At 40.2% G+C, this 13818-nt stretch overlaps 2 protein-coding genes across 2 annotated transcripts in view; one reads left to right on the top strand and one right to left on the bottom strand.

The window, feature by feature from the left end:
- Positions 1–13818, top strand: part of POL{LAMBDA} (DNA polymerase lambda (POLL)) — a 238720-nt gene that overhangs the window by 157302 nt on the left and 67600 nt on the right. The window lies entirely within an intron of this gene.
- LOC149559422 (cysteine proteinase inhibitor 3-like) lies at positions 11930–12236 on the bottom strand. The gene has a single exon (XM_089828404.1). It carries the CDS (start codon positions 12212–12214, stop codon positions 11972–11974), a length of 243 nt encoding a protein of 80 aa, XP_089684530.1. The 5' UTR covers positions 12215–12236; the 3' UTR covers positions 11930–11971.

Here is a 13818-nt window from a genome sequence, read left to right as displayed (position 1 = left end):
ATCAATCACATTCCAATGACAAGTCTAGGTATTGGAACAAAAACAAGCACGTTGCAACAGATGGTGTCACTGACACCAGACATGTGAATATTGTTGGTCCTTCTCACAACCAATCCAACCCACCATATCAACCAAAAAATCAACAAGCTATCAACTACCAACAACAGAATAACCAAAGCTATCAAAACCACAATCCAAGACCCAACTTCCAAGGGTCTAGCAATCAAGCTAATGCTATCAATGTAGCTGCAGGACAAAAGCCTAGATTCCAACCTACACCTAGAAACTATACACCCCTTGGTGAGCCATTGGATGTCATTTTTGAGAAATTAGTCAAAGAAAACTTCATAAAATTTCCTCCTACCCAGCAAATTGACCCAAGCCAATCCAAAGCTGCATGGTACAAAGATAATGAGTACTGCAAATTTCATAGGGTAAAAGGTTACACTACCCTCAGATGCATGAAACTGAAAGACTATGTGCAGGACCTCATTGATCGGAAGGAAATCACTGTTGGTGCCCAAACCTCTCCCAATGCAGGCTTACAGATCTATCAAAATGCTTTTCCTCCACACCACAACCAAAATCTTGGAAAAACACCTATCCAAACCAACAACAACAACACCAACAACCGTCAGCCAAACCAACAGCATGGGAAGAAAAATGACCACACTTCATCCTATATAGACTATGGTAGCCTTATAGGTTGTATATCCGAGAAAGAGCCTTCCGTCAATGTTATCAATATCCAAGGACCAAACAATGAGTGTGCGGTCACCACTCGAAGAGCGCGATTTAACATCGCAGGCCCACCTGTTACACCAACACCATCAGCTCCATCAAAAAGCCAGTACAATATCTTGAAACACCTTGGGAACATGCCAGCCCAAATCTCCATTTTAGACCTTCTTCGCACTAGTCCTATGTACAAGAACATCCTTGACAGTGCTCTCATAGAATCTCGTGTCCCTTCTGATATCAATGCTACTGATTTTCGTAATCTTGTTGGACACCTCTCATCCTCATGTGCCCTATCGTTCAAACCCACCGACATACCCGTGGTCAAGCCAGATCACACCCTTCCGCTTCGCATAGCCATCATGGTATCCAACTTTGCTGTAAAAAGAGTAATGATAGATAATGGATCAGCCTTGAATATTTACACCCTAAAATTCATAAAACAAGCTGGGTATACTGAGGCAGATATCATCAGTGAGGTTATCACCATCAAAGCTTATGACAACTTGGAAAGAACCACAGAAGGAACTATTTTGCTGCCAATCAAGGTTGGGCCAGTCATCCAAGATACACTCTACCATGTTATTGATCTAAACCTACCATTTAACATCCTCCTTGGTCGCCCATGGATTCATGCCATGAAAGCCGTTCCATCCACTTACCATCAGTGCATTAAATTTTCGCATCAAGGCACTAAGGTAACCATCCATGCCGATCCAGAACCCTTTGCTTACTGCAATGCGGTTGAAGCTTCATATACAAACCATTGTCCTGGAATTGATATCGGCACATCCATCGCCAGCTCATCCCACACTTATAATGACCCAAAAACCATCCTCGCCTCTACCCTGTCTACTGTGAAGATCAATAACAAAGGTTGTGGAGAGTATAGTCTGTCAGATGCATTTGCTGTCGGGGCACTCCCACTTGATCCACATGCCCATGGACGACCGACATATCACAAAGCTAAGGAGGTTCCACCTCCTCGATACAAACAGTTTGGCCCAACAACCTTTGTATCCTCAAAAATCCCTCTTCATGAGGAGCTCAGTCTAGATATCAACAAATGGTTACATAAGGATGCACCTCAAAGAAATCAAGCACGCCTTGATCACTTCAGCCAAAAGTATCCCCAAGAACATAAGCTCATCACTGACAAATGGAACTATCAAGGTGGTGGTCTAGGACCAGAAGAAAGAGGCATGCAGTGCCCCATCGACGCACACAAGTGTGAATCGAAGTCAGGTCTTGGCTTTGGCATACCCACAATTGGGGGCACCAATGAGAACGGTCACGCTTTTTTAAACATTCACCGCAACCTTGTCGAAATCGAAGACATTCCTGAGGAAGTTGAAAAGAGAGCCTACGACGATATCCTAGACCAAATCTCCCTCGGAGACTCTGTTCTCCAAGAACTATCCATCCACCTCATTGAGCTACCACTCGCCCATCCACAACTCATAGATTGGGACCAACCAAGTGTCATACACATCGATGAGTTCACATCAGAGGAGGCACTTCTAAGATTCATGGGAGCTGAAACTCCTCACAAGAAAACAAAGCCAGATTCTGCCTATATCTACAAGCTAGATCCCAAGGGGTATTTTGGAGAAAATCCCCAACTTAGTTCCGATACACCCAAAACTGGAACTAAGGTGAATCTAAGACTAGCTAAGGCAACGAAGAGAACCCCTCAGCAAGAAAATCCAGAAGAACATGAGGATTTAGCATTGCCTCCTCAAGATAATCGACCAGAGGTGTCTTCTATTCTAATTGAGGATACTCGAGAAGTCAACATTGGTTCATCCGAGATCCCCAGACTTGTTCACATTGCTGCATCTCTATCACAAGACCAAGCTGACCTCCTCTTTGAGGTCTTAAGAGAGAACATTGGCCAATTTGCATGGTCATATCAGGACATGCCAGGACTTGATCCAAAGCTTGTAGTTCATCATCTTGCAGTTGATCCAAAGATCAAGCCCGTCAGACAAAAGCTTAGAAAAATGCACCCCAAGGTGGCATTATTGGTCAAAGCTGAATTAGAAAGAATGTTAGCTGCTAAGGTTATCCGACCTATCGACTACTCAGAGTGGATCTCCAACATGGTCCCTGTCACTAAACCTTCCGGTGACATCAGAATCTGCACTGATTTTAGAGATCTTAACAAAGCTTGTCCAAAAGATGATTTTCCCTTGCCCAACATAGATATGATTGTAGATCTTACAGCTGGACATGAAATTTTGTCCCTCATGGATGGATTTTCTGGGTATAATCAAATCAAGATTGCAGAAGAGGATCAGCATAAGACAGCATTCACTACCCCTTGGGGAACCTTTTGCTACAACATGATGCCTTTTGGCCTAAAGAATGCTGGGGCTACCTATCAAAGAGCTATGACAACCATTTTTCATGATCTCATCCATAGCATTTTGGAGGATTATGTGGATGATATCTTGGTCAAGTCTCATACCTTCATGGATCATCTTGCTGACCTGGAGAAAGTCTTTGATAGGTTAGCCAAATATCATCTCGTGCTGAATCCCAAGAAATGTGTCTTTGGGGTCACATCTGGCAAGCTTCTAGGTTTCATAGTTTCTAAACGAAGTATAGAGATCGACCCCAAGAAGGTCAAGGCTATCTTAGACATGCCTCCTCCCCAGACACTGCGACAGCTTCGCTCTCTTCAGGGAAAGCTCCAATCTGTTCGGTGCTTCATCTCCCAGCTTGCAGATAAGTGTACACCATTTTCACATTTACTGAAGAAGGATGAGAACTTCAAGTGGGATCCTTTATGTCAGCGCAGCTTCGACCATCTCAAGCAGTATCTCATCAATCCCCCTATCTTGGTTCCACTAGTTCCTGGTCGTCCCCTGATTTTGTACATATCAGCAACACCTACTGCTCTAGGGGCACTTCTAGCACAGCTTGATGACTACAACAAAGAAAGAGCCATCTACTACATCAGTAGAACCCTAGTTGGTTATGAACTCAATTACACTCCTATGGAAAAAACTTGTTTGGCAGTTGTTTTCTCAACTCAAAAGCTTCGCCATTACATGCTAAGTCATACCATCCAACTAGTCTCCAAGATTGACCCTCTCAAGTATATGCTCTCTAGAACAGCACTTACAGGCCGTTTGGCCAAATGGGTTATGCTCCTTAGTGAATTTGACATCCAGTATGTGGATAGAAAGGCAATCAAAGGGCAAGCTATAGCAGATCACCTAGCTGATGCACCTCTAATAGATGCTTATCCATTGATCACAGAATTTCCAGATGAGCATATCTGTCTAATTGAAGAACAACCCCCATGGAAACTTTATTTTGATGGCTCATACACATCTCATGGATCAGGGGCAGGAATATTGTTGGTCACACCTCAAGGAGATTACATTCCAAAAGCCTTCAAGCTATAATTCCCTAGCACCAACAATATAGCTGAATATGAGGCCCTCATAGCAGTATTAAAGATAGCTGCAAAATGGAACATTGTTGAGCTACAAATCTTTGGCGATTCTCAGCTCATCATCAAGCAAGCCCTAAATGAATATCAAACCAAAGATGAAAAGCTATTACCCTACAAAGAGCTGGTTGATCAGCTAACCCAACATTTTACAAAGCTTCAGTTTACACAAGTGCCTTGAATACAGAACAAAGCAGCAGATGCTATGGCTACTATAGGCTCGCTCTTGGAAATTCCCCAAGCAGCTACACAGTATGAGTTTTTAGTGGAGCAGCTCCTCACACCTGCCTATGCGAATGAGGATTCAAACCGTGTTTGTATCTTGGTTGGTCCCCAATCCCCTTGGTACCATGAGATTCACGCTTACCTTAACGATGGTATCATATCCCCTCACCTCACACGTACCCAACGCCAGAACCTCATCCGAAAATCATCTCGCTATGTTATCATAGCCAATACCCTATATCGTCGGGGTTATCACGATACTCTCTCTCGATGTTTAGACCAAAATGAGGCCGCGATGGTGTTAAAGGAAGTACAGTCTGGACTTTGCGGTGCCCACACGAGTGGTATTGTCCTAGCGCGACAAATCCTTAGAGCAGGCTACTATTGGCCTACCATTGAAGAAGACTCCTGTGACTTTGTCAGAAAGTGTCTCCCATGTCAGCAGCATGCAAATCTTGTGCACGCTCCGGCACAGGATCTACAGCCTATTGCACCACCTTGGCCTTTCGCTTGTTGGGGCCTTGATCTAGTTGGAACTATCACACCCCTCTCATCTGATGGACATAAATGGATAATAACAGCTACAGACTATTTCACTAAATGGGTGGAAGCAGTCCCCCTAGTCTCAGCTACAGGAGTTCAGGTCTCCAAGTTCATCTTGTACCACATTGTTTGCCGCTTCGGCATCCCATCCACCATCTTCACCGACCACGGAGGTAACTTTGAAAATCTCAACATGGAAGAATTATGCACTTCCCTCCGCATCAATCACCGCTTTTCTAGCCCATATTTCCCACAAGGTAACGGCCAGGCAGAGGCAACTAACAAAACCCTCCTCAAAATTCTAAAGAAAGTTGTCAATGATTCCGGCCGTGATTGGCACCTACAAATAAATCCAGCCCTATGGGCCTATCGAACTTCCTTCCGTACATCTACAAGCACAACTCCATACTCCCTAGTCTATGGTGCCGAAGCGGTACTACCTATAGAGGTTGAACTTCCCTCCTTGCGCATATCTTTGCAAGGGCAAATATCAGATGAAGAATATAGAGTAGCTCGACTCACCTAGCTAGATCTTTTAGACGAGAAGCGGCAACAAGCCTATGATCATCTCACAGTCTATCAAACTCGTCTCAAAAGAAATTTCAACAAGAAGGTGCTTCCACGACACTTTCAGCCAAGTGACATGGTCCTCAAAGAAAACATGAAAGTCCAAGTAGATCGAGAAAAGAAAGGCAAGTTTGAACCTACATGGCTTGGTCCTTATGTTGTCACTGCTTCCTTTGGCTCTGGAGCTTATCAACTATCTACACTAGAAGGAGAACTCTTGAATGATCCTACTAACATCATTCATCTCAAGAAGTTCTATGGTTGAAGATCCTTGGTATACCAGGCTTTTGAAAAATACAAAAGAAAAAAATAGTAAAGAGAAATAAGCGTCCAATGGTGAAAACTTGGCAATTCAAGCACCTTGGATAGGTACCTTGGTGAAAACCTGGTAATTCAGGCGCCTTGTGTACTAAAGACTAATCCATTATCTATCACTATCCTATCCCTCATCCATTTACCCACCATCCCATAAGACACACTTGCTTGTTCCCTTGATGTTCCAACCAAATATCCAAAATCTGATGAAGCTTGTAAATACCTCCTGTACAGCTTGTAAATCTTGTACCATACCTTGTCTATCCGAATCTTGTCCAAGGTTTGTACCATATTCCAGCCTATAAATAATCTTGTATCCTAGCTTGTATACTATCACGTGCACACACAAAACCCCATTTTCACTTAATCTTTTCGCAAACCATCTACCTATCCACCTATCACCTATTATAGACATCCCATCCTTCACAAACATTTTCATCTCACAAAAACCAAAACATGAAAAAACTTGTACATTTGTAACATATCTTGGTCCATCAGCTTGTACATCCTCTTTAGCTTAGTACCATTGTATCTATCCAGCGTTCGTGTCAGTTCGTCCTTGGTCAACATCTTGCACACATCGCACACTTTGGTTAGATATTCCAATGCATCCTTTAGCTAGATTTCCTATCACCAAAGTGTTATCTTTCTTAGTTCAGCTTGCCAGACGCATCACTCATCCAAATTCACCAGCTTAGGTGCTCTCCGATAGGTCCTTGCAGGATATAGCTTTCCTCATGTCTGATCTTGGTCCATTAGTACCTCGTCCTACCCATCTCGTTGGCAAACGGTTCTCTTTTGGATTTTCACTTTCTTTTGATTTGGGATCTTCCCTTTTGGGTTTTGAAGTATCTTTTCCAAGCAATCTCCTTGTTCCCTCCTCAAGGTTGCCACGATCTTCTATATCATGGTATGCTGCGAATGGAGCAATTAGAGCGTAAGGTCTTGATCAGGTCTTTCGTTTGTTTTTCTTTTCTGCTTGTGGGTTCTCCAATGTCGTTTCCACGCTGCTTCCTCTAGGATTCATGTGTGATGCTGGGGCAATCCTTGTGTGTTTGTTTTGAGTTAGTTTGTCAGTCCTTTGGACGGTTGGTGAAAAGGCCTTGATGTTCTTGGTAACCTTGGCAATTAACCAATAGTCCTATAGCAAATCTAGTGCTCAACTACATGGTGGTACTTCTCTTTGAAGTATCCCCCCGCTCAAAAAGCTTCAATGGTTTTTCTTCATCTCCATTATCCCCCATCCATATCCAGCATCCATCTCTCCTACCCCAGCTTATGCATCAGTATCTCTTTGAATCACTCATCACTCTTAGCTTTAGGGATCCACAATCCTAGTCTTAGGGATCCACCAATCCAAATCAATCCACCAAGCCTCATCTTTTGAGATCCACAATCCTAGTCCTAGGGATCTCCGAAACCCATCTTCCACTAATCTGACTCTTTGAAATCCTGTTGCATTAGCTTTATAATCCCCTCATCCATCTCCCTATCTTGGATTCCTTTTTATAGCGCTCTGCTCCTTCATCCTCCACCTTCCCTAAGGTCTTAAGCTTGCTTCCTCTTGTGCATCTGATTCTCCTTTATCATTCTCCCATAGTGAGAGTTTGAGCTAATTCAGCCCCTTCTCTTTGCCAATCTGAGTCTCCTTGCTCATCTCGGATTCTTGTACTTTTCAAGAAGCCATTGAGCTTCGCTTTCTCTCCTCGCTACCTTCTTGAGGGGGCAACTCACAGTCCATTCTGCTCTAGCCTTGGGCATCTTATTTTCTTATCTTTGATGCCATGCCACTTGCGGCATCACATCAAAGAGGGGCAAAATGTAGACACCTAAAAACCTTTAGAAAATAAAGTATTTTTATTTTCTGAAAAAGTCCTGATGACATCATCATTTATTAATTAATTAATTAATTAATTTTTATGCCATTAAATCCCTTTATCTTAATTAAAAATATTTAATTAAGGAATCCCTCCCAAAAATGTTTAAATCTTATTTAAACATTATTTCCTTATTTATTAATTATTTAATTAATAAATTGACCAAAAATCCTAAAATAAATAAAAATTTATTTTTTGCCCAAAACTTGGCCAATTTCCTTATGACCAATAACCTCTTCCAAAATCTTATAATCCTTCTTTAATTTCGATTAAAGGCTAATCCCATCATTTGCTACCTCTAATCCCAACTCAAAATATTTAATTAAAATTAAATATTAATCCTCATGTTTATTAAAAAAGTTTTAATAAATATCTCCTCAACCCAAACCCTTGAAATAAATAAAACTTTATTTATTTCCTAAAAATCTAATTTATCCTCATCCTAAGAAATTCTAGACTCTTCTAGAAAGTCTTCATCCTCATCCTAGGAAATTCTAGACTATTCTAGAAAGTCTTTATCCTCATCCAAAATCTAGACTCTTCTAGAAGATGTCTTTAAACCTAATCCTAATCCCCTCCTAACCTTGTCACATTCCCTAAACATGGGTTAAGATTTGCTAACTCAAGCCAAAGTTAAAAAATATCTCCTCTTTCACCCACCCTCATTAAATGCCATCCACTTGCCTATCCCTAAGCTAATCCTAAACCATCCTAATCCATCCTCTAATCATTTGCACAAGCCTAAACAAGCTTAAAACCTTCCTAATCAAGTCCAAGTCGAAATTGCTCTCATCACCCTCAAAATATCTCAACCATAAAACTTTATGAAGTCCACTAGGTCATAAATGACTCTTACAAGCCCTTTTATTGCTCTTAGAAGTCATTATGAGGGTCTTTATGAAGATTTTATCCCTTGAGCCTCCTTTGTTGACTCATCCTTCCCCTTTCTTCCATCCTCTCACCATGTGACATGTGTCACTCCTTGATTGACTATAAGGAAGCACAATCCATGTGCTCTCCTCTCATGCAATTTGAGCCCTCCATAAGCTTTTTCCCATCCTTGCATCTTAGCCCTCAAACCCTCAAGCCTCTTGCTTATAAATTGGATCCTTCCCCTTTGCAAAATAACACAATCCATGAAGTAAAGTCATAATGCCATTTTACATCAAAACCATACACTCACACCCAAATTCCAACTCCATTGAAGCCTTTGGAAGCATATTGAGCATACATCCTATCCATTTAGATAAAGCTACTCAACAGGAGAGCTTCTTATTGAGAGAGTCCATTAATGACTCATATTCTCAATTGAGAGCTCATCTTAGTCTATCTTGAAGTTTATGAATTTTGTTTAGTTTGTAGAGGCTTTATTTAAATTTGGTTTCTATTAGCATACTAACATTTCTCATATACAATTCCTAGTGCTTGTCATCAGTTATGGGATGGTTTGACGCCACAGGATGAGAGTTGTGATAGGCATGACATGGCGATAGGTTCTGCGGTTGACAGCTTGATAATACATGACTTAGAGCAGGAGTTTGGGAGTGATGCTTCAACGGTTGTTGTTATTGATTCTACTCCTTTGGCTATGACATCTCCTGACTTAGCTGGTGATCAGTCACAGTGGGTTGTATCACTTGTTCATGGTGAGCTGTTGACTGAGGTTGGTTCTTTTTATTAGCATTATACTGCAGGGTATGTACATCAGTTAGCATTTGATCCTTGTGTTGAGGAGTTGATGGCAGGCAAATTTGGTTTGGGTTCCATTTCTTGCTGTTTATCTTGTGATGTCTTTTCACCATTAGCGGTGCATGGGAGTTATGGTTATGAGACAGTGGCCGGTGATCTGCAAAGTTGTGTTGACTGCAGGAGTTGTACAGTGTGTAGATTCTCCATACTTGGTACAGTTTCATTCGGGAGCATTCACCATTGTTGCAGAGTTGGATTATACATTCCGTATAGGCCAGTGGGATGCGTTGATGGTATTTACTGTGTTGGCAGCTTGATTTGCCCACTTTACTTGGGTTCTGATGTTCTAAGAGTTTGTGTCTCGTGGGTTTCTGACTGTGGCAGTTGTGATTTTGGAGTTTGGTTGAGCTGTAATTATCAGTTTGATTATGGATTCCTCTTGGTTAATTTTCAGAGGTTGTTCCAGGAGCCTATGTTGACTGACAGCAGTATAGTTCATGACTACATTTGAGATCTAGGTGGATCGATTGGGTTGTTGTTCGGCCATTGCTTGGGGACAAGCAATTTTGGGAAGGGCGGACTGTAATGTCCCCTTTTTAGCATTCATAGCATGATGTTGTCGTTAGCCTATTTCCCCACGGTCCGGTAGGCTAACCAGGACATTAAAGGGGCTCAGAGGCCATTTGGCCTATGTAGTTTTAGTTGCAGGTCTTTCTGAGGGGTTTTGAGGCAACTTTGGGCGTACTTACTATTTATAGTAAGTCATCTTGGACATGGGCGGACATCCAGTGGCAACGGTATGTCGATGGCAATTGTTTAAAATCGACAAGAAGACTTGTTTATCATTGATAATGTTAGAAGTTGTAATCTTTCCTTGGTGTGTTTATAAACCAAGGTTAGACCTCCTTTCATTATTGTTATAATATATTAGGATATAAGCCAAGGTATCCTAATATGTTTCTTTTTTGTCCTTTTTCCACTACATCTTATTTTGTCCTCTAGTGGAATATGTGAGGACAAATATTTATTGTAATTTGTAAATTAGATTATTCCTCCTTAAAAGGAATCTCACACTCGGCCTCACACACTTATGAATGGTGGCATTCATAGACATGGGAGTTACATTCTAACTCCTCTCTCTCATCTCTATTTAAGAGATGACCCTCCTCTCTCATTTCTAATAATGAGGTTTCTTCCTCTTCTTAATTATTGTATGAGCAATTGCTCTCTCTCACTCTCTCTCTCTCTCTTCTTAGGCTTTTCATGCCTCATTCATAATGTCACAAGGGGTTTTCTTTGCTTTCCCCTTTCCAAATATTTTGGCTCATGGTGTTGGATCTTGAAGCTTTCTCTCTCCTATCTTAAGGTAATATCTTTTCATGCATTAACTCGCTTAGATTCTTTCTTGGTATTGCTTATTTACATATTTCTTTTTTCATTTTTAACATGGTATCAGAGTAGTTTAATCTTTGTTTTGAGTGTTTGCATGAAGGTACGATTCGAAGGAGACTCTTGAGAGAGATTTCACTAATTTTTTTAATCTTCTTAAGTTGGTAGAAATTGAAGTTTTTTTTGGATTTGGCTGGTTTACTGCCAAACCCGTTTAACTTCTGTTTGCTCTAATTTGTGCAGGTTACTTTTTATTTTCTGTTAGTTTTCATCTAACCCTCTTTGGAAGGCTTGCCACCAAAAAGTAACTTTCTTTATCATCGAACCATTTTTTTTTTCTCTTGTTTTGGAAGGCTTGTTCTGTTTTTCTGCAGTATCATTTTGTTATATTAGTTTTTATTTGAAATGTTCAAATATATATGCTAGTTTTTGATGGGTTACAACCTTTCATAACTAAACAATGTTCAGATTTATTTATTTATTTATTATTATTATTTTTTTTATGGGTTACTTGCTATAGTGGCAAATGTAAATTAAAAAATTCATTTCTTATTCTTTTGAGCCATCATCTCAGTCTTTGCTCAGTGTCCTTGTAAATTTGAGAGCAATTCCTGCTTTGAAGTCATAGACTCAGAGAGTTGGCTTGTTGGTTCGGAAATAATATAGATCTTTATGCCTCTCTATATGTCCACAATTATTTTTTTAGCGCGAGTGTTTTGGCCTTCTGCTGAGATAGATAATCCAGTGAATTATTATTTTATTTTCTTTCAAACAGCAATGTATTTGCTTTTGCTTTCTTGCTGATGCATAGCTGAAGGGTAGTCGAACCTGCAGTAATTCTTTCTCTTTTTCAATTGCTGGCTGCATGTAACCATAGCCGGGCATATAGTTCAGTAAAGATCCATTTTCCGGATGAATTCCTGCATAAGGATACTCCAAGTAACCACTTAGAATATGCAGTAATACTCCACTTCGAACCCAACCCTTCACGCTTAACGCCAAGATCAGCAGGAGTAATTGAGGAGGAAGGCACAGGCTTGAAATCCTACAACTTCTTGATATTTTCCCACGGCTTAACCCATACCTTGGCCTCATAGAGTTTGGGAGCAAAATCTCCATCCTCTTTCGCCTTGAGCGTGAGATGGTTCATAGTCCCTGCTACCACCTACTCCTCTAACTTCACCACTCGGCTAAATGACAGAGGCGCTTTGTTCTCTTTCTCTCTCTGTTGGATATTGTGATGTTGAATGGCAAAGCGTCCAAGCTCCTCAATTTCCACGCTATTCTGAGAACCTTCAATAGCATGCTTGCCGCCCAAAGTGGCCATCGCCCCTACGCCAAGTAACCCTATCGCTATTGCTGCTGCAATTACAAGCGCTTTCCTGATCCAATTGTCCTGCGACTGCATATTGTGCTTCTATTTTGACCTCCGCTCTGATAGGTTTTCCTGTAGGCTACTCAGTGTTCATCATCTCCAAGCTGCTATTCTATGCAGTCTTTCTTATTACATCTATTAGAAATGGATTCTATTGGCTCCTCAGATTCATCGGTCTAGCAGAGTTTCTTGAGTGGGAGTTCGCAGATTTGACAGAGCGTTCCTCTGCTGCTTGCTCTATGACCGCAGATATGATAAAAGAACGCCTTCCTGTAGTAACATTTTCTCGTCTTTTCTTAGATTCTTTTTTCTTTTTTGAGCTCTCGACAGAGGCATCATTTGCTTCTATCATTGCCTTTTGTCAACCTATTTTTGGCATGTAATCCTTCATTATCAGACAACTCTATATGCAATTGCAAACACAAGTACAATATTTTACTTCAAATCTCTCTTACTCCTTTGTTGCGATTCTTTTCAATATAAATTTAATCTAATTAAATCTCTTCCATTTAATATAAGATTTTACTTATGTTTTATCTAAAATTATGTGGTTTTAAGTAAAAAAAGGGAGAAGTTTAAGGATAATTTCTTTTTTGAGAAGTTTTCTTAGAATTAAATATTAAAACTAATTAAAGCTTTATTATTTTTTTTTTACATAAAAAGTTAAGACTTTTTATGTTTTTTTTATATATATAAATAAATATCCTCATTTATAATTCCTTTTCTTGTCGTAATCTAGGAGGATTCTTGTCTTTGTTGGTGGGCTCATCTTTAATTTCTTCTCACTTGTGTTCACCTTGCATGGAGATTTTAACTGATATCTAATAATTTACGCTTATTGCTCTTCCAAATACTTCTTATTTATCTCGATTTAGTCAGGTTTAGGAGTTATCTTACACTATTGCCTTCATTATTTAATGATTTTATTTTGCTATGTTCTATTGATCTATCTGCACATGGTTGCAGCTTTATGCTTTTATAGCATCTCTTTATGCTCATAGTAGCATTTCATGGTTTAATACCATTCTTTTTATATATATTTTTGTAAGTTGCATCGGGAGCCAATTTTTTATCAAGGTTAACTATGGTGGACCCGACAGTTTTGAACTGACTCGTAGTTGCCTTATCTGGCCCGTGGAGTATCCCTCCAACCTATAATTGGTGTGCACTTACTTCAATGGAGTTTCCCTCCATTTGTTCCACTTTGTTCCTCAATGCGAGGAAGATATTTTATGGGGATTTCCCATTTCAATCTCTTTATCTCCTTGGTGTATGCTCCTAGTTTTGATTTAGTCATGGTATGACTTCCTACACTTTGCTCATTTTTGAGTGTATAGGTGACGAGGCTACCATATCTTGGAGCACTCCAATATTGGAGACTTTATTTGAGAAAGTTGTTTTGACCCATGTTGATCTTTTTCCTCATGGCAATGATGTTGCTTGTCCATGATGGATTTCTTATTTGAAGGCAATATGTTGTTACTCCTCATAAACCCTTCCTTTGGTCCACTTCAGCTATAATTCTCAGCAAAACTGTAACTTGAATTAATTGGTGCTTGAGGCACATGTTCTAATTATTTATTATTGTCTCTCTTATATTTCTTTGATAAATATACTATGTGATAATGTTCTGCATA

Source organism: Cupressus sempervirens, chromosome 5 (assembly GCF_028749045.1).
Source record: "Cupressus sempervirens isolate cs-2001-9-10 chromosome 5, ASM2874904v1, whole genome shotgun sequence".
NCBI lineage: Eukaryota > Viridiplantae > Streptophyta > Pinopsida > Cupressales > Cupressaceae > Cupressus > Cupressus sempervirens.
The sequence above is the reverse complement of the archived record's forward strand: the minus strand, read 5'-3'. Positions and strand labels throughout refer to the sequence as shown.